This window comes from Thermobia domestica, chromosome 11 (genome assembly GCF_964235325.1).
Source record: "Thermobia domestica chromosome 11, izTheDome1.hap1.1, whole genome shotgun sequence".
In the NCBI taxonomy this organism is placed as follows: domain Eukaryota; kingdom Metazoa; phylum Arthropoda; class Insecta; order Zygentoma; family Lepismatidae; genus Thermobia; species Thermobia domestica.
The window spans coordinates 266,252,945-266,276,369 of NC_137464.1; the positions used below are offsets into that span (position 1 = coordinate 266,252,945).

A 23,425-nucleotide genomic window follows, 5' to 3' on the forward strand; every position below is an offset into this window, starting at 1 on the left:
AATGCAATACTGCTGTTCGTTTTGTCATATCACTAACCATTGATGAATTATGTCCTGTTTTATCGCTTTGGATACCATTGCAACACATGCTCGAAACGACCAGTTTGTGCGAAAAAAAAGCGGACAGTTTTTTCAGACTGTAATAGTTCTCCTCGGCAATATGAAGCAACTTAGACGTAATGTCATAAATAATAATGTGATAATATACAATTTGGATATCATATTTCACTGTTAGTTTACTTGGCTTGTAGATATGTTTAACTTTTGTTTTCGTGATAATCCTAACTGTCAGCATACAAGTATCAGTTTCGTAAATTACTATAAAGATGATCCTAAATCTTCCAAATGAGTACAGATAACGATCACTAAAGTTCATAATTGACTTTTTGAGAACATGCTGGCCCTAATTGATATATCACATGACTACCTTTTCATTTCAGAAAATATCACAGATTTCAAAATGGTGGATTTCAAGATGGCGACGGAGGTTCGTGATCTCCTCTGCCCATTCTTCTTTTGACAATATGTGAAACTGCCACAGTTTCTATTGTTTATCTTTCACTGTTCTTACAATTCAACAGTTTATTTGATGTATTTCAATAATATAGCATAGCCCTTCTCCCAACAACTTTTAACCCCCTCCGTTTCTTAGATGCTCAGCCGCTATAACTTTGCACATATACATATTTTTACATTTTCTATCAGGTGTGTCATCCCGCAACTCGATTCATCCTTACGACCAGAACACAATGATTTTTTTTTTTTTCAAAATACTTTGCTTAACCGATAGACGTTCAGGTGCTTAAACCTCGAAAGAGAAGTGCTTCAATAATGTTTGAAGCACTTCAACTTCCATCAGTGAATCATGTAAGCAAAAATAAAGCTAATAACGCGAAGAAATTGATGTCTTATTTTGACAATGATTCAAAAGAAAGTAAAGAGTTCTATTCAAAAGATGTACAAGGGAATGCTAGTGTACTGAAGACCAAATTCTGTATTACATTAAAGAGGACTGTATTCCTGTATTGTTTTCACACACCATTAAAAATCCTAACATTGTATTATATACTATTGCTTTAGTTGTATTTTCAATGTACGACTATGGGTTCCATAATAGGTTTAAGATGTGAGAAACAGATTTTGTTATTGTGGAAATTTCTGTTCATGTGTTAACTTAAAAGAAAAATATACATTTACTAATACACCGTTAACTTCTTATTATGATATGTAATACACTTAAGAGCCCATTGAATTTGTATGGTTACAATGTATATTTACAACACATGGCTTAATAAAATAAACAAGAAATATGCATGAAAAAGTGCATATGTTGAGTTTTGTAAAAATTCGTAATTTCTAACATTTTCCCTCACCCCTCCTGTAAAATTTCGTAAATGGCGTTTGTTGAGTTTTGTTAAAACAGTCTTCAAAAGTTATTTACGAAAATAAGACCTTTTGTTGCTGACTGTACAAGTCAGCAGAATAATCCCTTGGATATACCTTTGGCAACTGAAAATTGCAAGGTTTTTTTTTTTTTTTTTTTTGGAAACTTCTAATATGTCGTTCCTAATTTTTTTAGAACTTGGTACAACTTCGAAGAAATCGTCTCTAGCTATTTCAGGTTAATTCTTCGTAACTTTATTAAGAAGTAAAGCTAGAAGGCTGTTCACTACGATTGCAAACTTCAAATAAATAGATTTTGACAATGTAACCAAATAGAAACTCTTAACATAAATTATGTATGTCTATAAATATGTTGTTGAAAGAATATAATTTAATAACGAATTCTCCCGGTATTTCTCATAATGTTAGTATGTGTATAATCAGCAAAGACATGTGTGTAGCAAATTTTATGTCGAAACAGCAGTAAATAAGAACAATAAAACGAAAACAGAACTTTTTTGTCCATTTAGTAACATTTTGTTTTACTCATTCTAATTTTCGTATTTATAATTCTTTTCCTATGAAATTTACCATAAATATACATTTCCCGATTATACACATAGTAACAGTGTTAAAAGTACCCTGCAAAATCATTATCAAATTATATTCTTACAAGAAGACAGTTATAGATATGCGAGAAATATTTTGGACATGATTGTACCTAACTTCGTTGTAAGAGGTAATCAATTAGATACTCTCAACTACTTCTAACACAAGATAAATCATTTCATTGCTGTCAAAAGCTACATTCGACTATCAGTTTCAAACAAATTTTATATAAGAAAAATTAGCATACAAGAAATCTCAAGCTTTCCATTGCTGCCATAACGAAAATGATATAGGGCGGTGATGGACAAATTATGGCCAGCGAGCCATATGGAGTCTCTTGAAAGGTTCTATCCGGCGCACGATATTATTCCTAATCTAACGAACGAAAAGAAGAATGCATTTACTTCAAAGGAGTGCTATTATAAACAGACTGCCAGATGAGCATTTTAACTTCACTTCTGGGAATTAGTGGGCATTAGCCCCCCAAAGCTCATGTGGGCCCCTCATTGTATTTATAAATTTACAATATTTGGCATAATTTGAATGCAATTTGTCTTAAAATCCTCATATATGCTTTCTGCATCTGAATGCCCCCCCCCCAAAATCGGAGCCCTTGCGCCCCTCCTGAAAAAAAGTAACCCATTGCTGATATAGGGTACCCATATTGGTATTCTTACCAGTCAAACTGATAAACATGAGTCAAAGTGATGGAATGTTACCTCGTTGAAATAGGTGTCCAGTGACTCAGGATCATCAAAGAACTTGTCTGGGTCGTAGTCCTCCTCCATGTCTCGAATTTGGTCCCTCAACCAAAGGCGCCTCTCCTCCAACAACCTGATCCAGCTTCCGTAGCGGTTGATCTCGGCTCTAGTGAAGCCCCGCACTCGTTTGAAAAGCACCTTCCGCTTCTGCTTGTAGATGTCGTCTAGTGTCTTCCGCATGGACATCATCTCGTCCAGCATCACTTCTTCAAGCAAACGTCCGTTGTCAGGAAGCGGAAACACATCTCCACCCGCCGCCACTGATAGATCTGCTCTTACACAAAAATAAATAGTGTTAGTGAAGGCAAATAAATATCAAATCACTTTTAATTTGACTTTTGGAAAGAAATGCTTGTGTTGGTAACAATTTGATTTTTAAAAGAGAATTAGACAATTAATAGCTCGAGTTTCCAGAAACCTTCACCTCTCTAGTTGTTTGTCAGTGACCTGAGTAAAGGAGTGCTGGGATGCCATATCACCTCAACATCACTTGCTAGAGGAGTGATTTATCTCTTTTAACAGTTTCGGTCATTTATGTAATAGGTTATATACAAATGATAATAGAAGCAGGACCATGATTCCCTGAAAGAAAGGGTACAATTTGGTAACAAAGATTTAACGTAAGTTCTAGGTACACTCGAAGAAATAGATATTTTCCATCTCAAAATACGTTTGGCAACATTTCATGCGTCCGAAGATAAGAGATTCTGAAGATACTGCAAAATAGGTGACCTATTGGTTGTGGAAAATAGAAATGAAATGAAATCTTTCAGTTTTATATCCCATGGTTATGCAGGAGACGATGATGATGAGGAGACGAGACGAAGGAGACGATGATGATACAAAATGAATGCAATAGTGGAATGAATAAAGTGGAAGGAAACGGCAGAACCCTGAGAAAACCCAGAAACACGGTGTTTGTTCACCAGTAAGCCTACAAAGCTGGAATCAAACCTTGGACCCCAATCACCAGAGATCCTCTTCGTTGTGGCTTTATGTGTTTACCTTCCAGCTAGGTTACGTAGAGCGAGAATTTTTTGTATCCCTCCTCTCTACCCTGATTGCGAAAATATTATTTTTTTCCATTGGATTTGTCATATTGCATTATTAAAGAACCATCTTCTTCAATATTTATAAAGGTTGTTAACACACAAAAATATATCTAACTAATGAATGATCTAAAGTAATAAAATTGCTCTTTTCTTCTATGATGGAAGAGGTAGATTCTTTTGAGCTTCCTATTTTGATAATTCTGGATGCAACCCTCGTAGAAAATTTTCATTTGCTTTCTTCTAAATGTTCTCTCTTTCTTATTCGTATAAGGCGAATAATGATATTAACCAAAGTTAGTTAATTACCCATTAGTTAATCAACAAAAATGTTTTCTGTTCACACCTAGAGAGAAAATCGACCCTTAGGAGCTTCCATTGTATTTGCCAGGATTCCTCGATCTTAACTCTTTATTTGGCAGTGTTGCTTTCAAGCAACATCGCATTCTATTGCGTTATCCGCACGAATTACAACTTCAGTGATCATTTAATTGCCATTAATTCTTTCATACAATTTTCATATACATGATTTGTGGGTCGCTTCTTTAGATATTCTAACCTTCGACAACAGGGGCCAGTCACATTTAGTATAGTAGAAGCCTTATCTCCTATCTTCCGCGAAAGTTCTTTTATTATTATTTTATTCGTGCTTTTCTGCTCTTAGGAAAATATTTCAACGAAACTGTTGGTAGTTACTGAGAGTATTCTTATGATACTTTAACCATATTGGTGCAATGCTGCTCAGTAGCTACACATAAGACCTATTTTATGACAATGTTGTTTTGAAATAAACACCCTGTATTTTGTAACCAAAGTACAAAAATACTTTTAAAATTATGAAATGATGATCAGGAAGACATGGTTCATCCATAAAAGCAAACTAAATATTTTAATGGTAATGCTATCAATGCTTGCCAATTAAAGGGTTTAAAAAGTGACTACGGTTCTCGCTTTGGAAGTGGAAAACTCATCTTGGAGTCAAGACGGCAGGTCATGTTCGGACCTCATGACAAACTACATGTCTATGTCTCTTATAGTCATTGAAATTTATCTTCGTCGGGACCTGATGGCCTGAAAGCTTTTAAACTTACAATTTATTTGAATATGAACTCTAATGAATAGTGCCCTTGCAACATCTGTAGACCTATTAAAATTTGTTCAAATGCTGTTTTATTTTTCACAGTGTAGACAATATTGTAGCTTGTTCCACACTCATAAAAAGTCCAAATCCAGGATGTGCTTTAAAAATTTACTCAAATCTGATAACGTCAAGAGGGCCAAATGTCCTCTCTTCGCCCCTCGCTCGGAAACCATTAGGCATCGATTAGGTGCTTACAGGATTTTTTTTTTTTTGTATAGAATGACATTCGTACTACCTCTTTCAATGTTGACATTTCCTTCCCGGATACCCTGTATATGCCAAATTCAACTATTTACATACATGTTGTCAGTTAATTCTTTAGATGTGTGTGAACATCTTAAAACGGGAGGATGCCTCCTTTCTAATTATGGAGGATATCCACCATATATGGTGTTTTCAGTGTTAATAATACTATATGAATGTCTTCCATCGCCAAAGTAAACATGTTAATCTTGTAGCAAAATAAATACTGACCAAAGCTTGAACACATACTGTATTTTACGAGGCGCATCCAGAAAGTAAGTTTCCCACGCGTCCCATAGCTAGGAAACCGTATGTTGCGCAAAGCGACTGCGTGTACGTGAGAGAGTAAGGTCCTAACATGGCGCATGCGCCAGCAGAACTTCCCTAATTCTCTCAGTAGCGTCGTGACAATGATTGGAGATTGGCGTTTCTATTCCAGCTCCCGCCGCGTGAGAAGTGCGAGCAGTCATAAAGTTTTTGAATGCGCAGGGCATAGCACCGATTGAAATCCATCGTCAGCTCTATCGTTGCAAAAATGTCAATGCTGACCCTGTGCGCCTTGCTTTGTACTCTAGGGTCAGTTGTTTCAGCACAAAACGTCTTGATCAACAGGCACTGCGTGACAGTGGTGTGCAATAAGGAGCGGAAAATCTGCAGGAACTGCTTGCTCATGCCGTTAGGCCCATCGACCTGGTACAGCTAACGATGGATTTCGATTGGTGCTATTCCCTGTGTATTCAAAAACTTTATCACTGCTCGCCCTTCACAGGTGGCGGAAGCTGGAATAGGAACGTCCATCTTCAACCACTGCCACAACGCTACTGAGAGCACTAGGGAAGTTCCGCTAGTGCATGTGCCATGCTAGGACCTTACTCTCTCACGTACACGCAGTCACTTCGCGCAACATACCGTTTCCTGCGCCTCGTAAATTGTAATGTGTTACAGTTTCGGATATCTATCATGTCCTCCATTAGACACTATATACACACTATAGAACATAAATGAAGATACAGACATATATATATATATATATATATATATATATATATATATATATATATATATATATATATATATATATATATATATATATAGTCTAAGTCTAAATTCTGTAGGCTGAAATGTATTCAGCCAATCCCGTAGGTCCCAGATCCATTTTCCTGCCAATCACGTGCTGCTATTTTTGGTCCTTATAAGAGCTTTTTTCAATTACATCTTGCTATCTATGCTATCCAAAATTCTCTGCTTTAATTCGTTAATAGATAAGCCCCCTGTGCAGTTCATCAACTTATCTCTACCTACATTCTTTATCCAATCTGCTTCTTTCCACCTCCTTATTATCGTTCTCTTCTCTATTTCAATTCTTCCGTCTTATCCCAGTGTGTGTTGAAGCTTTGGTCAGTAGGTCTTTTTTTTTTTTGTTACAATATCGAATTCAAAGCTATGGATAATGTTTTTATGTTAATCTTGTAAATATATACGGTAGCTGAATGATTCCACGTAGAAGATGTAGTAATATTACCTGGACTAATTGAGAGATCCAACGACTTTGGTGAAGTCGTAATCTTTCCTTCTCCAGCAGCCAGCGCCCGTTCCACTGCTCGCTTTGCTTTGTTCTTCATACGTTGCATGTACTCCTCCTCCCTGGCAGTTCTCTCGTTCTGCGCCCGCTCCTCTTGCCGCCTGTCGGAATCCAGGCTTTGCTGGAACTCTGTCAAAAGCGTGTTCTTGAACTTCCGTACTCGCTCCAATTCCGGTGACGGCTTGTCGCCCGAATGGCGAATTTTCTTTGTTGATTTCTTAGCTGAAGGTTTTGACCTGGGAGATCTGCGATTGAATGTCTCTCTTCTGGATGTCACAACAGATTCTTGAGGCGCACCTTCGTCTATAGCATCCTCCAAATCGCTCTCCTTCAGCTGGGGTGGAAGTGGTTGCGAAGTTCTTGCAGGAGAACGAGACATTTCGAAGGTCTTATTCAGTAGTTGTTGGTTGCAAGGCATACAAGGTTCAGAGGGAACAGTCGTTTGGTCTGGATGTCTTTTGTGTGGTGATGGAGACTTACGAGAAGCGGCCAAAGACATCTCCTTTCCTTTTGGACTCCTTCTGATGGTGGCTTTCAGTCTGGATGATCTCATTTCTCCTCTTGCTTTCTCTGAACTTTTAGGAGAAAGGGTTCTTCTATTTGGACGCGTTGCTTTCTCCCCCAACTCAGCATCCAATGGCTGGAAATATGCCTGCAAAGCAAAGGAAAGTGTGCCAATAAACCCATTAAGAAGTATTACAATATTTGAAACATTTTACTAATTTTGTTTCTCAGGAATCCGCCTTATGTTGTAAAGGGTCGAAAAAATGGAAATTTTGAAAATAATGAGTTTATAAGGACAGGGAACAATGGAAATTTGAAGAAAATAAAAAAGTGTAAATGCTAGGTTTAATTTTTTGAGCTCTTTGTTACAGTCGTTGCAAAACTTATTTTCAGAAGCAATCGTATGCAACATCCCTTCCTGTTGCGCATAGTTTAGTACCTCCACTTATTGCTCCCATCTCCCTTCGAACACACACATATCCAAATATACTCAAAGAAAAGAACTTGTTCTTAAAAAGCAAAGATACGTTCGTTAACTGAAAACTTGAGCATTTAAAGTTTAGAGGCTAAATACTTTTTTAAACATGAAGATTGCTTAAACAGTATAAATTCAAGTTCGTTAAAAGCACTGTGTCTTAAATTTAGAATACTTTAAAATAATTTAATAAAGTTTTATACACGAGAGTAATCCGAAAAGTAAAGAATGATGGGGCATATCTAGAAAAAAAAATATCGGAACAAACTTCACTTACAGCACTACTAAACCTAAAACTACTTTTCTACATAATAGCCATTGTTATTTAATCATTTATCATAACAAGACACACATTTCTTCGATGCCGATGTTATACTCATATGCTGCCAATGACTTAAGTCAGAGGTTACCGCCAGAAGAACGATTGATCACTGCGCCATGCGTATACCCCCATCATGGAGACTGCGTGCTTACCGGTTAGCTCTCTTCCCTGCTTTTTTCCTCACACTCTGCATTGAATCTTGTTCTTGTGCAATCACGTTCATTTCGCTTGTGGTTGTTCGAAATGGCGACCGCAATAGAGAATCCCGCCAAATGTGAAATTCGTAGTATTCTTTGTTTCTCAATACGCAAAATGTTCGACCTATAAAAATTTATAGGCAAATTAAACAAGTGTGTGGTAAAATGCAATGAATGAGTCTTCTGCTACAAAATGGTGTAAAAAACAAATGTTCACAACGAAGATCGCAGCGCTCGGCCATCACTAGTTATGAACGACTTGAAGAAGAAAGTTTTAAAAAAAATTCAGGAGATCAGGTGCTTCTTTTCTTTGAACTCTTTACAAAAACTTTGCCGGAAATTTCGAGATCTATCCAAGACGTAATGGTCCAATTTCATCTAGGCTGTAAAACAATGTGTGCTTGTTGGGTTTCCAATAGACATTCACAAGACACAACGAATGGTTGGAACTTTGGGTTTCCTTATTCGATACAATACAGGTGGTTCGTTTCCTTAGTCGATATGAAAATTCTACACGCTGGCCTTGACCGAGTAAAATTACTTGATAATGTAAAAGAAGTATATAGGACAAATCATACCTAAAAAACTATTTGTGAGGATTATACCAAGTGGAACTCTGAGCTGATCAAGTATTTATAAAATTGTTTAAAACTTAATTATATTGTAATATACCGAAGTGTAATATACAAACACCCAACATGTGATTGTATTTACAAGACAATCTACACATCCTCCTGTTTATAAACAAGAAAAAAAAACAAAAAAAAAAAAACGAAATTTTACTTTCCGATGGAGTACTATAAGTTGCAGACGACGTAGACATCAGCGACACCTACAATCACATGACGACGAGGGAACAGCAGCTCCACCGCTTCCTGCAGCGTCTATATAACGGAAAGGATTCCATGGACAGTCACGAGTCTGCAATTGGTCACCCCTCCTTTAGTTTGCCGGGAGCTCTAGGAGATACCCAACCGAAAGTCTCTAGTTTACTACGGAACTCTAGGTTTTCCTTCCTCCCGCTTAGCTTGCTCCGGAGCTCTGTTGGGATTCCTAACTTCAGTCATTTAACGTGCTTAGGAGTTCTTTGACTTTTCAAACCTCCTCTCTGCTTGATTCGGAGCATTGGGGATTCCTAATCCACTTCACCTAGCTTGCTGCGGATCTCTGTGGAAATCCTATTCCTGGCTGCTCGGGCCTTGGGTCACCCTTTTCTACCTTGTATTAGAAAAATTACATTATTGTACTATTCTTGTAGAATACAATTTATAGTGAATTTTACATTAAAAATGGTAGTGGAAAAAATCCGGGCATATATAGTTTTACTCTACCAAGCTCTATCTACCTCTATATAGGAAGAACGTTACAATATTTTGGGTCAAAAATGACCTGGCAGCGGTTCTAGTACACCATGAACTTTTAACGCACCGTAGTCCTGTTAACAAAACAAGCTGGTTTCAATTTAGGGTGAATTTCTATTCAAGTAGATAAAACTCGTAAAATCACATCGTAGCAGTAGTCAAATGTGAGCTAAGCGAATTGAGGAAAACACGAATTGATTCAAAACTGATCCATTCACGATCTTAGTATTAAGTAACATGAGAACAAGTACGTATCCTTACCAACATGTCTGAAACATCGGGCAGTTGCTCTCTGGTGGATGGTGGTATTTCAGTGAAAGGGTAGCTGAGTTCCTCCGTCTCTAGCTGCAGCACCAGAAGTTTTGCAAGATCCTCTCTTCTCAGCTTTTGTTCTAGATTCGGTTGTTGCTGATTCAACCGACATAGCCACAAGTTAACTTGTCCTATAACTAAAAATAAAACTTTTATTTCTTTCTCTAGTTAGTACTACGTCTAATTTTAAAATGTGACAAATATTTCAGGTAAAAAAAAGAAAGATAGCCTCTTCTTACTACTTTGAACAGATTGCTTTTCTGGATGAGAATATGTCATGTATAGGATTGGTCCGGCAAGTAATGAGACTGGGTCCAGAAATAAAATTTATTGGTTCGATTGATACAACTTATTAAAATTCTTCGCAGTACTCTCTTTGGCTATAGACACACCTCTATCAGCTCGATTTCGACACAGCATACGCCTCCGACAATCTCCTCAGAACACTCGTCGTTGCTGCTCGGATGGCCAAACATCGTCAAAACGTCTTCTTTTGAGCATGGAGAATAGACAAAAGGACCTCTGGGCTCATGACGGGTTTGTAGGGTGGCTGCGACAACATGGCAACGCCAATCCTAGCAAGTTGTGACGTCATAACGAAAGCGGTGTGACTCGGTGCGTTATCGTGATGGAGCTTTTAGGATTTTGAATCTCCGGTCGGACCTGATTGATGTATGTTTCGCAGACGCCTGAGGACTTCCACGTAGTGAGTTGAATTGACAGTCTTCCCTTGAGGCAGAAATTCTTTGTGTGTCACCCATTTCTTGTCAAAGACAATGATCATTGTCTTGATCCTGAACTTGGACATTCTTGCCTTCTTGGGGCGCAGGAACTCCGAACTTTGAGGTTTGCCTTAAGGGTTGTATTGCAACATCTATGTTTCTTCATCTATTATTACGTTGTCTGCAAAGTATGGTTAACCTTTCATTTGTTCCAACATTTGATGGAAAATGTAAAGTTGTTTTTCCTTTTGTCCATGATGCAGCAAGTTCGGCACGAACTTCACCCAAATCTTGCATATGTTCAACTTTTCACTAACAATTTCGCGCAGCACTGTTTTGGGTAGATTCAGTTCTTCGGCTATCATTCTCACACTCAAATAACGGTCTTGGTCCAAGATTTCCTTTACTTTGACGAAATTTTCGTCCACATGACTCGTCGAAAGGCGTTTAGAGCATTCGTCGTCCACCATGTTTCCCCGTCCGTTTTTGAAATCTACATGCCAAAGGAAAAAGCCTGGACTCTTGATAGGACTCGGTCCTGGTAGCCCTCCTTAACTATGGTGAACACCTCTGAAGCGGTTTTCCAAGCTTTCAGCAAACTTTAATGGCATATCGTTGCTCAAGCGAATGCTGCATTTTGATCTTCCAAAAAAAAATCTCAACGTCGTTCTTAAATACGGTTTCCATGATAAGTAATCATTACTCTACCAGAGCTCGGAAGCGACTGAACCGGGTAAGCTAAGCTCGTTAGCTAAGACCCGCCACCACCAATCGTGCTCCTGGCAGGACGCAGTGTTGACAACTGGAGCGTCGTTCGGTGGCCAGTCTCATTATCTTCCGGTCAACTCCTGTATCCAAATGTATACACTTGCAATGAACGGGAAGGGAGGTAGCTATTTAAAGAATTGTCCTCTCCTTCATTTACTATACACCTGTTTTGTTGTACAAAAATGTCTACATAATCTAGATCTCATTTTAATTGCTCGCCCACCCAGAAACTAGGCTCGCTTCTCTCTGCCCACCCTATCAGGTGATCCTGGTGCGGTGCCTGCCGGCTTCGATTCCCGGTGAGAAAAAAAGTAATTTCACAATTATTCTCTTTCCTTAATCAACCGTCTTCTTTGCCCTAGAGGATATAACAATGGGTCGCAAAGCTAGAAATTTCATTTTTTAGAAAATATTCTCTTCACTAATTTTATACATTAATGTTTATATAAAGTTAGAGATTATACTTTGTTTACCTTCTGTTTCCTGAATGAGTGGAATGAAAGACTCTACGACACTCTTCAGCTCCTCAAACTTTCTGTCCAACTCCTCTTCATCAACCGCCATTGTCACCTAACAATAAACAACATAAGTTAATGAATAATAATAAACGATTAAACGCAATATTGGGTTGCTACGTAGTACATGACATTCAAAAAAAAAAAAAAAAAACCGCATCATTTATGTTCCCCAAAATAAAGAAAAACAAAATGAAATATTCAAAATTTTAAGAACATATCGCCCTAGAATATAGAAAGTAAAATGAAAGAGATTGAGACAATGCACCATCAAACTAAAATTTCATGACTTGATAGCCACGAGGGGCTCTGACCAAGCAGACATCTTTAAACCCTGAACACCAGCTCATTATTTACCTACGCCGACGACATAACAAGTTCTTTGTTTACCTACAAAAGCCGCACTCTATGCTCTGGTTTGCTGTGTCTTCTTGTATTCTTACTTGAAGCATATTTTACAAGTGTACTGAATTGAGTATTCTGATGATTTCTTACGGCTTATATTAACTTTGGAGTTCTCTGGCACCCCATCTGTATATTACTGGATATTTTTCTTTAATTTTAAGTTCTTAATAGTTTATTATTTTTAAAATTAAGTAGCTATAAATCACTATGACCAAGCTGATAGTAATTTTGGAGATACTGTATAAATTACGTATTTAGCGAAGTGAATAACTATGAAACTTTTGAAAGCCTTAGTAAAGTTGAAGATAAAGGCGAAATTCTGTCTGTCGAACTCAGTTCAGAATAAATGCAATATTCCATACTAATATTATTCTAAAATATAGGTGCTTCTCACCGACTAGTGCTATGTTTTTTTTACTGGCAATCTCCGAACATTATGTTAGAATTGAAGTTTAAATATTCCTGCTAAATTTACTCATAAAAATATAAACGTAAATAGTTGGGGCCCACCAGCAGTTATACTGTATTTAAAAGATGTGAAAACTCTCTGTGTATTCCAGAGGGCAGTACTACACCTTCGATTGTCCTTATTTCTGGCTTTCTCAACCAGACTTCCCTTATCATTTGATTCAAATAATTTCCCATATGCCGAGTTAATACTGAATTTCCTATGATGTATTAATACTGAAAATTGAACCTCTTCCCTGAATGCAAACTGTAATTATGCTAAGGATACGCATGGCAATTTGACTAGATGGGAGGACTAAATGCTCCCCTTTAAGATGTTTAAAATGTACTCGTAAATTAAATGTATTCTTAATATTAATTCTCAATTTTAATTAGAATCCAAGTTAAGAATCCTCTCACCGTTACTCCTTTACACATAATTTTGATGCACTTGCACTTATCTAGAGTGCCACCTGTTTCGGGGCTAAAATCTGAAATAGCAGGTGCAGGTTTCTAACAGCTGAGCAGAAAGAAACTTTGATCAAAAATGCAACTTCCACCATAATTTATGTGTTAAATCTAGATCAAAGATTTCCCAGTAAAGAATTGGTTTAGTGCAGGTTCATTTTATAGGAACATTAGAAATATAATTTTCGTTTTCGTCAATGCCTCTGCTAATTCCTTAAAACATTCTCTTAGGGATTTTTCACCTTGCTAGACATGATTCCACGAGGTGGTTTGTTCTGTCATTCACCGGAATAGCTAAAGCAGGCCAGTACCACAGAAGATTTGGGGCCGAAAGCAAAGTGGCGAGCAGTTCTCCTAGTAAAGCAAATCGCTCATTCTCTTTTCGAAATGCAGCCTCCCCATTGATCTAGTGACTAATGTGCGCACCTTTGATGTACGAGATCCTCGATTCGATCCCAGGTCGGAGAACATTGAACGCATTACGGTGGGTCGGATTCCACATTAAACTGTAGGTTTACGTCTCATACAGCCTTGGCGCTGATATGGAACGCTGAACTATAGTAGTTACGAAAATCCTTCCGAAATATAACATAATGCTTTCTATTACGCTAAAATAAGTACACACAGATAAAAATCCTTTTTCCGGACAGCGGTATATTGTACAAATATACGGTATTCTCTTGCTTACTGTAGAAATCCCTACGGAGCATACGTTATCCGTATGCTGCATAGACACTACCCTTAGATGTTACATCATGCCGTTGCAGGATGTCTGACATTTAACAGTTTTCCGTATATCACATACATATACTTATGTTACATTCCTCAGCTATATGTTATATCCGTCCATTTGTATGTGAGATCCTAAACACCTGCATTATTTCATACGGAAAGTACGTATAGATGGAACATATATACGAAAAGTACTATAAAACATACGTTTTCAGTTATACGTCTGCTGTACGTTAAGTCCAAAAACTACAGGAATTACGCACGTAACATATCTTTTTAAGTACGCCACCTATTTTTTTTTCCCCTCAGTGAACTTGTTGCACCAACTATGAGCAAACTTAAAATAATATTTCATCTTAGAAAACGTTCGATTGAATATCGTAATTTACGAATGTGTAAAACACTACTTCTCACATGTTCTGTGTTCTGTGTTTTAGCTAATGTATTGTTCTATATAATTCAATTACTTAAAATAATTCATTATAACCTCCATGTAAGAAGAATTCCCTATTGCAATTCGAAACCAGGATCAAATACCAAAATTCACTGAGTCAATTCTGCTAAGTAATAGTAATAATGGCGCCATGGTGGCTCAATGGTAGAGTGCTCTCCTCTTGTGCGTTGGATCCTTGACTCGACCCCGTCTTCTATCAAGTGAGCTTTGTGATTAACAAGCGTGTGTGTTGGTTATCCCGTTTCCTCCCACTTTCTTCATTTTATCATTGTCACTATGTCTCTTAGCCACGGTGCATAATCACGGGACATTAAATAATAATAATAATAATAATAATAATAATAATAATAATAATAATAATAATAATAATAATAATAATAATAATAATAATAATCCATAATTAACACTGCAATTTTTTATTTAATGAATGTATAAACGTTGAATCAGTAAATCTGCAGAAAAGATGGAACCAAGACGTAACGTTATACTTACATTATTCGAAAATAAAATATTCTGAGAAATGGAATTCTTACCGAATTATTACCAGGTAATTATCTGTTTGTGTCTATCAGTAAAGCGTCACCAGGTGTCATTCATGAATAAAGATTCACTTTGCAAGATATTCATGTGCAATATAAAAAATACTAAGACATACTAATATCGTTAATGGATGAATAAAATAACCAAATAAATTTTCTTCAAACAAACAATTTGAATAATTGACCTCTTTCTTTTTGTTACTAAAAGCAGGAGATATTTCATTGGCATGGACAGTAAAGTCGTAATTGCCAGTGCAGTACGATTCAACCATATCTCAAGGATAATTTCATTTTCATGTTAATACATGATAGGAGCCCAAAATCAAGGTTACTTAAAAAAAAAATCTGAAGTCACAATTAATTTAGAAAAAAAAAGTTGAAATACTCGTTCGTGTAGATTTACAATAATCCGTCAAATTGAAAACATTTTTTTTCTTTACGTTTCTTACTTCAAATAGTTTCATAAGATAGTCTACACTCTTATTTTCCTAGAACATGCTAAAATAATTGCGTATAGATTTATAATATGCGTGCAAACTGATGTGCCTTTAAACATTCACATGAAAAACACACACCATCATTACTAGGTTACTACTACAATCGACAGGGGAGAACGAAGATTGTGGGCCCGCACGACTTATGAGTGCGCAAAACGGAAGTGGGTATGCGTGAAAACGATTATGCATGCGAAAAACACGCACCCCCCTCTGATAACTGGCCATTACAAGCATCAGTTCGATTGTGCTCGTATGTTGTGTTTACAAGTACTCGTATCTGAATGTGTTTTTCGCAGTGTTTTAACTTATATGATGTACCATAAGACGAGGTTACTTTGCACAAGGTTGAGGACTTTTAAAGAAAATTGCATGTAACTTACAAACTTGATGATTTAGAACAGTTTTAAACATATAATAGCTAGATTTAAAAGGAAAGCATAAGTGCAAGTTCATTAGTAAGCATTAAGTATGACCATAGTTATTGAAATATAAACTTAGGTGCAACATTGTTGGCTCCATAGTTCGGGTTACTTTGCACAACATAGAACAAAGTATGTTCAACATACGAACATAACGTTTCTGTGCAATGTTTTTCCTTCAGTATTTGTACATTTTACTTTCTACACAAAACTGCATGCAGTCAACAAATACTGATATTAGAATGAGGGTAATGGTATCGATATTTAGTATGAATTACCAACATTTGTAAAGAAAATTTTGTATTTTCTGGCACCGGCACAGGAACCACATTCTAACAGTTTAGCGTATGTCCTACAAAAATGTCAACTCAGGAACAGAAAAAAATATCCGTGAACTAGTTTATCTTGGTTATTCCTTACGTCCATCCCAACCGTAATCAGTGGAAAATTTACGGGGTTTGGGACTTTCAGGCTGAAGCCCACCTAAATTACATGATTTTTTTAAATTTAATGTTAGTCATTTCTAAGCGTATAAGCTTCAAGCTTCTCTCCTCCCAAGTATAGTGATCTCTAAACAAACAAAGCCTCTGTGAGTGAAGCCCCTCTCAAACTATTTTTCTCGATCCGCCACTGTTCGTAATTTATTTTCCAACAAGAAATTCATTCCGGCATTACCTAAATAGAAAATTTACCTAAATTTAGAATGCAGGAGGTTCCAGTAGTAATAATTTCCTATCTAAGCGGTCTTTTGGACCGGTGCAAAGTAACCCCGAGTAGAGGCTGAAACCGCCTTCTCCCAGTTTTACTTTTTTATGACTTACAAACGTTTCACATTTCAATTTCAACTATTGCATCAAAGTCAGATTATACACAGTAGTATTCTACGAAACTGATTTAACTTTGACGGAAATTCTTGTACGTGATATCTTTCAAATTTTGTCGGCCTTTACAATGACTGTTTTCCATACCTCTAAAACAACAATCCCTCGGGGTAATTAAAACTGATGATAACCCGTAATATTATAGCCAAAATACAGTTAGATGTTCTATCTTACGGTGGCAGTTGAAACTTTCTTTTTACAATTCATTGTTTTACCGACAGAGGACTGTGAAACTTTTTTCATATTTTGTGCAAAATAACCCCGTCTTGAGGTATAAGAAATAACTGGTGACAGAAATCAAGTACCTGCTGTAAACATTATTTAAGTACTCAGAATTATATCAATCCCGGGTCAGATACTGGTAGGCAGAACATTGAATGTATAATATTATAATTGCTTAGAATTCTCTCTAAAAGTAGGTCCACATTTCACACAGACTCCCTCCTGACTGTGAAATAACTCCAAACCAATAAAATTGTGTATTGAACTATCTTAATAGTAATACAGTAAAACCTGTCTTCAACGGACCCTTTATTAAACGGAAAACTGTCTTAAACGGAAATATTTCACGGTCCCATGAATTTTGGAGAACAAAATGTGTAAAAGTCCCTTCATTAAGTGGAAACTGTGTTACGCGGACAACGGAAAGAAAAATAAACATTTAACGGAAAATTCTGAGTTCCGGACTACAGCGTTTAGATGTTTAGACATTCTGTGAAACATATACATTACACTGTTTGCGATAAAATGTTCGTTTTTTGTTAAATATTTCTTGACAGTGTTGACCTTCTCCAACCACTACTCATATTCAGCCTCTCAAATTGTCCTTAATCCCCGCAACTTAATCAAGAATCATAAGGAATGTCGGAAAGAAGAAAACGAGATAGAGGGAGAAGAGGAATACGATACCGAGTAGAATAAATACATATCAAAATGCTCTCAGAAGTTTAAAGGAACTGCAAAAACTACCTTACGGAAAAATGATTCTGATTGACTTAGTATAATTTCTCACGCTAAAGTGTATGCGGAAAGTCAAGCAGCAATGTACACAGAAAACCCTGCTTGGCTATTAGAAAAATAAAGATAACGTGTGCATAGTATATTTTGTATTCATTTTAGTTTTTTTGTGTATTTATTCGTAGAAGAAAGAAGTACTGTAATCGAACAATGTACGTACAGCAATATATTTTCTCAGTATGTCCCTTTATAAGCATGTATTTAAAAAAAAATAAAGAAAGAAAGAAAGGAAAGGTCTACCTCCACTAAGCGGAAACCTGACTTTAACGGAAATTTTTGCAAGTCCCGCTCGATTCCGCTAAAGACAGGTTTCACTGTAATATCACCATAGTCTTAGTCAAAATATTATTCTCTCTTTTATTCTGAAATACCATAAATAAACGGAATTTATCTTAATATTTATTGTCTCCAACCAGCTTAGCAATACATAAGTAGACACGAGATTGCAATTCTGGAGCATCTGTTACTAAAACAATAAATAGCACCCCTCTAAATCTTTCACAGATCAATTTTCATAAAAATTTTACATATTTTAAATAGCAATGACGTGAACAAAATTAATTTCTGAAATTCCAGAGACAAAAGGAGTACAAAGGAAATGGGATGACATATTATTAAATCAGATAAGAGAAAGGGAAATAGTTTCAGAAAATCCTATTGATACTGTCCGTCTTAAAGCGCTTCACAAGAAAGAGTCCGGAGCATGGTTGCAAGCTACATCCTCAAAACACATAGGAACATTTATGGAAAATAATATTTTTCAAATAAGTGTAGCCTTACGCCTTGGCATAAATATATGTCATGAATTCATGTGTGAATGTCAGAATCAAATAGACGCTAAAGGTCTTCATGCTTTGAGTTGCATCAGAAGCAGTGGGAGATTTTCACGCCACAGAGAACTAAACCAAATATTACAGCGAACTCTCGCCAGCATAGACGTTCCTAGCATTTTGGAACCAACAGGAATGTTACGGGATGATGGCAAAAGACCAGACGGAATTACTTTAATTCCCTGGAAAAGAGGCCAAAGTCTAGTGTGGGATGTTACATGCGTAGACACTTTCGCACCCTCATACATAGCATTAACCAGCGAGGAAGCAGGAAGTGCAGCCGAGGCAGCTAGTAAACGAAAGCATTCGAAATATTCAAAATTAAAACAAGATAATTTTTTCATTGCTTTTGCTACTGAAACCATGGGTGTTTTTAGTAAAGAAACAAGTAAATTTTTGACAAATTTGGGGTCAGCTTTAATTAATAAATCAGGTGACCCTAGAAGCAAACATTTCTTGTTCCAACGGGTAAGCCTTGCCATTCAAAGAGGCAACGCAATAAATGTTTTAAATTCATTCCCATTCACACACAAAATGGATGAAATTTTTTATTTAAAATAAATCCTAAAATATTTCGAAAAAAAAATTACCGTATTGTAAGTTTGGTTGAGAATTGTCAAGAATTATACATGAGAAGCTCAAAATAGTACACGTGTACAAGATGTTCAACATGTACCGTTAAAAAATTTAACTTCTGCATTTCTATTGGCATGTTAGATCATTTATTTGAAAAATCTGTTATACAGAATCATGTACTCCTTATAAAATGCTGTTAATTGTTTGTGAAGTCTGGTTAAATCAAAACAGTCTCAGGTTTTAGACTAAGCTTCTTTTTGAATTTATTCCAAAATGTAAAATTTGATGTATTCTTATTTTTCTTGTACTTCAATATGTTCATTCCTATTTTATTCGAATTATTTTCTAAACAATTCTTTACTAATTTATTAATCAGTTTAATATCCTTTGTTGTATTTAATATTAAGTCTAAAAATTGTCAGATAATATTTATGTATTTCTATAGTAAAAAAATAATAATTATTAATATACTAAAAAAAGAAATTTCTGAATATCTATAAAATTATATAGTGTCTTGTCGGACATCATTTTGGTTCAAGGGTCTTGTAACTCTATATCTCTTTTCAATTGAAAAGAATACAATGAAGCAATTCTTTTAATTGTTGGAAAAGAAGGAGGAGAAAAAAATCTTGTTATATGTTAAGTAGGCAAAACATACCAGAGCCATCTTTCTTTCTTCAAACTTCCCTATCGTGACGAGAAGTAATAGCCTCGCTGTCGATGTCCCTATTAAATCATAATAATCTTCCAGAACTAGATGATGGCATTAGTAATGCCAACCCGTGGGGGGAATCACATTTTGTATCACCAAATAATTAAACATTATTTGAAATTATTTGTAACATTGTTCTTTAGAAGAAACATTAGATCTATTTATTTCTTTTGTATGAACTTAGAAGTATGAGGAATGTTCTCAAGTAAGTAAGTCTTAGAGTAACACCTCGAGTAAGATCTTACTCAGCGGCGCAAATCTGTCTTCAACATTGGGGGAAGACCGTTCTCATATATGTATATTAGCGATGTTCAAAATGTTTATGAAGTTGAGAAACAATGCTGTGGAGGATAAGGGAGCAGAGTTTTCTTCAAAATTAGGAGGTGGCCAGATTTAGGATTATTCTGGGAGACATAAATTTTATCTCACTTTCCTTTGTGGCAATCGGACACAAATCATCACATTTCTTCCCGAAAAACACATTTGAAATCGGATTATTGAGGGGAACAGTCCCCCCAGTCTCAAGATTGGAGGGGACGTGCCCCTCTCATCCCCCCTGGGATTTGCGCCAGTGATCTTCCCGTTGAGATCTAACAAGTAATTCCTATGGCATAAAAAGTGTGTTATATACAGAAATCTCTCTCGAACTTTCCCCGCTACTGGTGTCTTCCAATGATTTAACTAAATTCTCACTTGGAATGTTAAAAGGACATTCGTTTATTATAAATAAATTATTGTTTCAGAATCATAAAGTGTATACCAAAATATACTTTCATATTTAAAGCACTTTCTCAATAGTTTTATCTTTCCATATCTGTATTGAAAGTTCTTTCTTACCTCAATAATATTATGATCAATAATATTGTTTCAAATATAAAATGCAATATAATAATTTGAATATTAGCGCGGGAGGTAGCCTTTGTTACGTGTGCATTATGTATCCTCATTTTGACTGCTGGGTGTTATTACCCACTGAAAAGAGCGTTAATTTCTTTTGGTTACGTGATATGGTTCATGATCGTTTAGTCGCCATATTGGATTCAAGTTGGCGAATTGTGACTCTTTTTAACCGCTCATAACCTGGCCATTTATGGACCGATTTTGACCACCTTTTTTTCCTTTGGAAACAGAACATTATACTCTACATTTTTTATTGTTGCGCTTTTCGCGAAATCTGCGCCGTTTTCCTGAAAAATTGGAAAGAGTAGAATTGAAGATAACATTTTATTCGATTTTCGTAATTTTCTCGAAAATGGATAATAATTCAACATTTTAATAACACACAAAAAAGAAGCAGAATTTAATAAGCTTTAAAACGGTATATAACATGCTGCATTTAGTTTAAAACTAAAGGACTGTGGTTACATAAAGGAAGACGGTATTTTAATTCCGCAGGTGATAGATGACCCATCGGAGGCTGAAGACTTTCCTAAGCAATGTAATTTTAATTGCCAGATGTGCTTCAGAGAAACCGTATGTCACTATTGAAAATTAGAAATAATGTGCCGTGACATTTGTAAATGTAAAAGTACTATTTTGGACCAATGCAGAAACCGGAGATGGAGTGGGTCGGTGGGTCAAATTTTCTGAGTGGATCATTGGGTCGTGGGTCAACAGCACGTGACCCACTGTGACTCACCAACCACCGTGACCCACTGTGACCCACCACCCATCATGACCCTCTGCAACCCACTGACTCAGTCTGATCTACCGACCCACTCAGCTAACTGCATTGTAGACAGTATCTTCTGAAGACTGGTAAATTTGTCTTCGTTTTACGTTCAAGACCTTCATTTCCCTTCCTTTTCCATTTGTTTCTGTCTACTTACCTGAGGTGACTATATCTAACCAAGTGAAAAAAAAAGAACTTGAGGCACTTTTTGATATTGATATTTGTAATTGTAATAATAGCAATAGGGCTTATACTACTACTTGTCTTTCGAGACCTGTGAGTTTTTAGAAGAGCTAACTACTGGAAAAAATACATTTTTGAATCACTGTAATATATAAATTACTATATAAAAAGTTGAATGTAACTGTGTGTGTCTGATCATCACGGTCAAATTGCAAAGTCAAATGAAATTTCTTTTGGTATATACTCGGGCTAATATCTTCAACTGAAGAAAACTATTTTAGCATCGTAATACAACATAGGTCTTAATGCAAACTGGGATCCACAACACATTTAAATTTTTAGGCGTCGCGGACCCCCTGGCTAAGTCCCACGGACCCCACTTTGAGAACTACTAGCCTAGACTACATGTTTTCAATGTTCACTTTAAACTTGCTTTCTACATTGCATCTCCATAATCAGAATTTACTGAACCATTAGTTCTTCCTGTAATTCACTCCCATCTACATTGCAATGATGGCTTAATATAAGTTATCAAAACCGCTTACCATAATATTATATTGAAAACAGTGATGCCAGGTTGTATAAACAATTCCTCAATTGTTCAATATGATAGTTATTCAATTAATTGTTTGAAAAGTGAATTTTACACTTTATATTGTAACTGAGCAACACTTATTTCGAAATAAAAAGATGCAGCAAAAGTAAAATTTCCAGTTTTAAATCTCAAAATATACAAAACAGGTAAGGATTTGATTATTTATTTACATGCTCTTACAAATTAAAGTATATAGTGCACATGATGTGATACAACTTATATTTACGCTTCCGTCTTCAGCTTCTTCATGAGATTTTTTCCTTATTTAAGTCTATTTAAGATAGAATCTTGTTAGTTATCATATTGTAAATTGTTTAGAGAAGATAGTTGTGATCAATCTTTCACTTAAGTAGTGGTCACCTACAAATAGACCTATACATTTAACATTAAGATGCCTTATCAACACGAAATTAAAATACCGCTAATTTTACAGTAATTTTGTGATATCTTTAAATAGATAAAAGATAATCAAAATGCGGAACAAGAGCACCCTAGACAATATTATTTTGCATGAGGTACCGTTATCATGAGTCACTTAGTAGCTTTCCGTTTGCAGCCATTTAGAAAGGCGAAAATAAATACCGATTTTCTAAATGGCTGGAAATCGAAAGCAGATAAGTGAGTCACGATAACGGTATCTCATGTAAAATAATATTGTCTAGGGAGTTCTTGTTCCAGTTTTCGGCATATGAACCACGTCGATCATAGGACCCTTATTCATTCCTGGCACCCTAAATGGTGTCCAATATTTGGACATGTTACAGGAGTTGGTGTTTCCGTTGCTTCTCCGCCCTGATGCCACCTTGCAGCGATATTTTCAGCAAGGTGCCCCACCGCACTATGTGCTGCCTGTACGGGAATGCTTGGATCTGAATTTTCCTGGACATTGGGTCTGTCGCCGAGGCCATGTGGAGTTGCCAGCTCGGTCGCCGGACCTCACTCCGTTGGATTTTTCTTTTAATGGGGACACTTAAAACACCTGGTGTATCAGGAGAAGATCCGGGATGTTGCATACCTACAGGAACGTATTCAGGACGCCTGTGATAGCATCACC

General features: G+C 36.3%; 2 protein-coding genes across 5 annotated transcripts in view; one reads left to right on the top strand and one right to left on the bottom strand.

Annotated features, from left to right (window-relative positions):
- The window catches only part of LOC145665048 (uncharacterized), a 33,052-nt gene extending 17,866 nt beyond the window's left edge, over window positions 1-15,186 (bottom strand). The window contains exons 1-5 of one of the 2 annotated variants that reach the window (XM_081732294.1): window positions 14,984-15,186; window positions 11,903-11,999; window positions 9,889-10,076; window positions 6,709-7,420; window positions 2,712-3,022 (exon numbers count right to left, since the gene is read on the bottom strand). In XM_081732294.1, the coding sequence (XP_081588420.1) occupies window positions 2,712-3,022; window positions 6,709-7,420; window positions 9,889-10,076; window positions 11,903-11,993 (1,302 nt within the window). In that variant the 5' untranslated portion in view covers window positions 11,994-11,999; window positions 14,984-15,186. Of the gene's footprint in view, window positions 1-2,711; window positions 3,023-6,708; window positions 7,421-9,888; window positions 10,077-11,902; window positions 12,000-14,483; window positions 14,594-14,983 lie in introns of those variants that run through there. The other variant, XM_081732293.1, reaches the window with a different exon arrangement.
- Window positions 15,187-22,391: 7,205 nt separating this feature from the next.
- LOC145665050 (uncharacterized) overlaps window positions 22,392-23,425 on the top strand; it is a 60,671-nt gene continuing 59,637 nt past the window's right edge. For all 3 annotated transcript variants that reach the window (XM_081732296.1, XM_081732295.1, XM_081732297.1), the window contains exon 1: window positions 22,392-22,517. The gene's annotated coding sequence lies outside the window, so the exon portion shown is untranslated. The remainder of the gene's footprint in view (window positions 22,518-23,425) is intronic.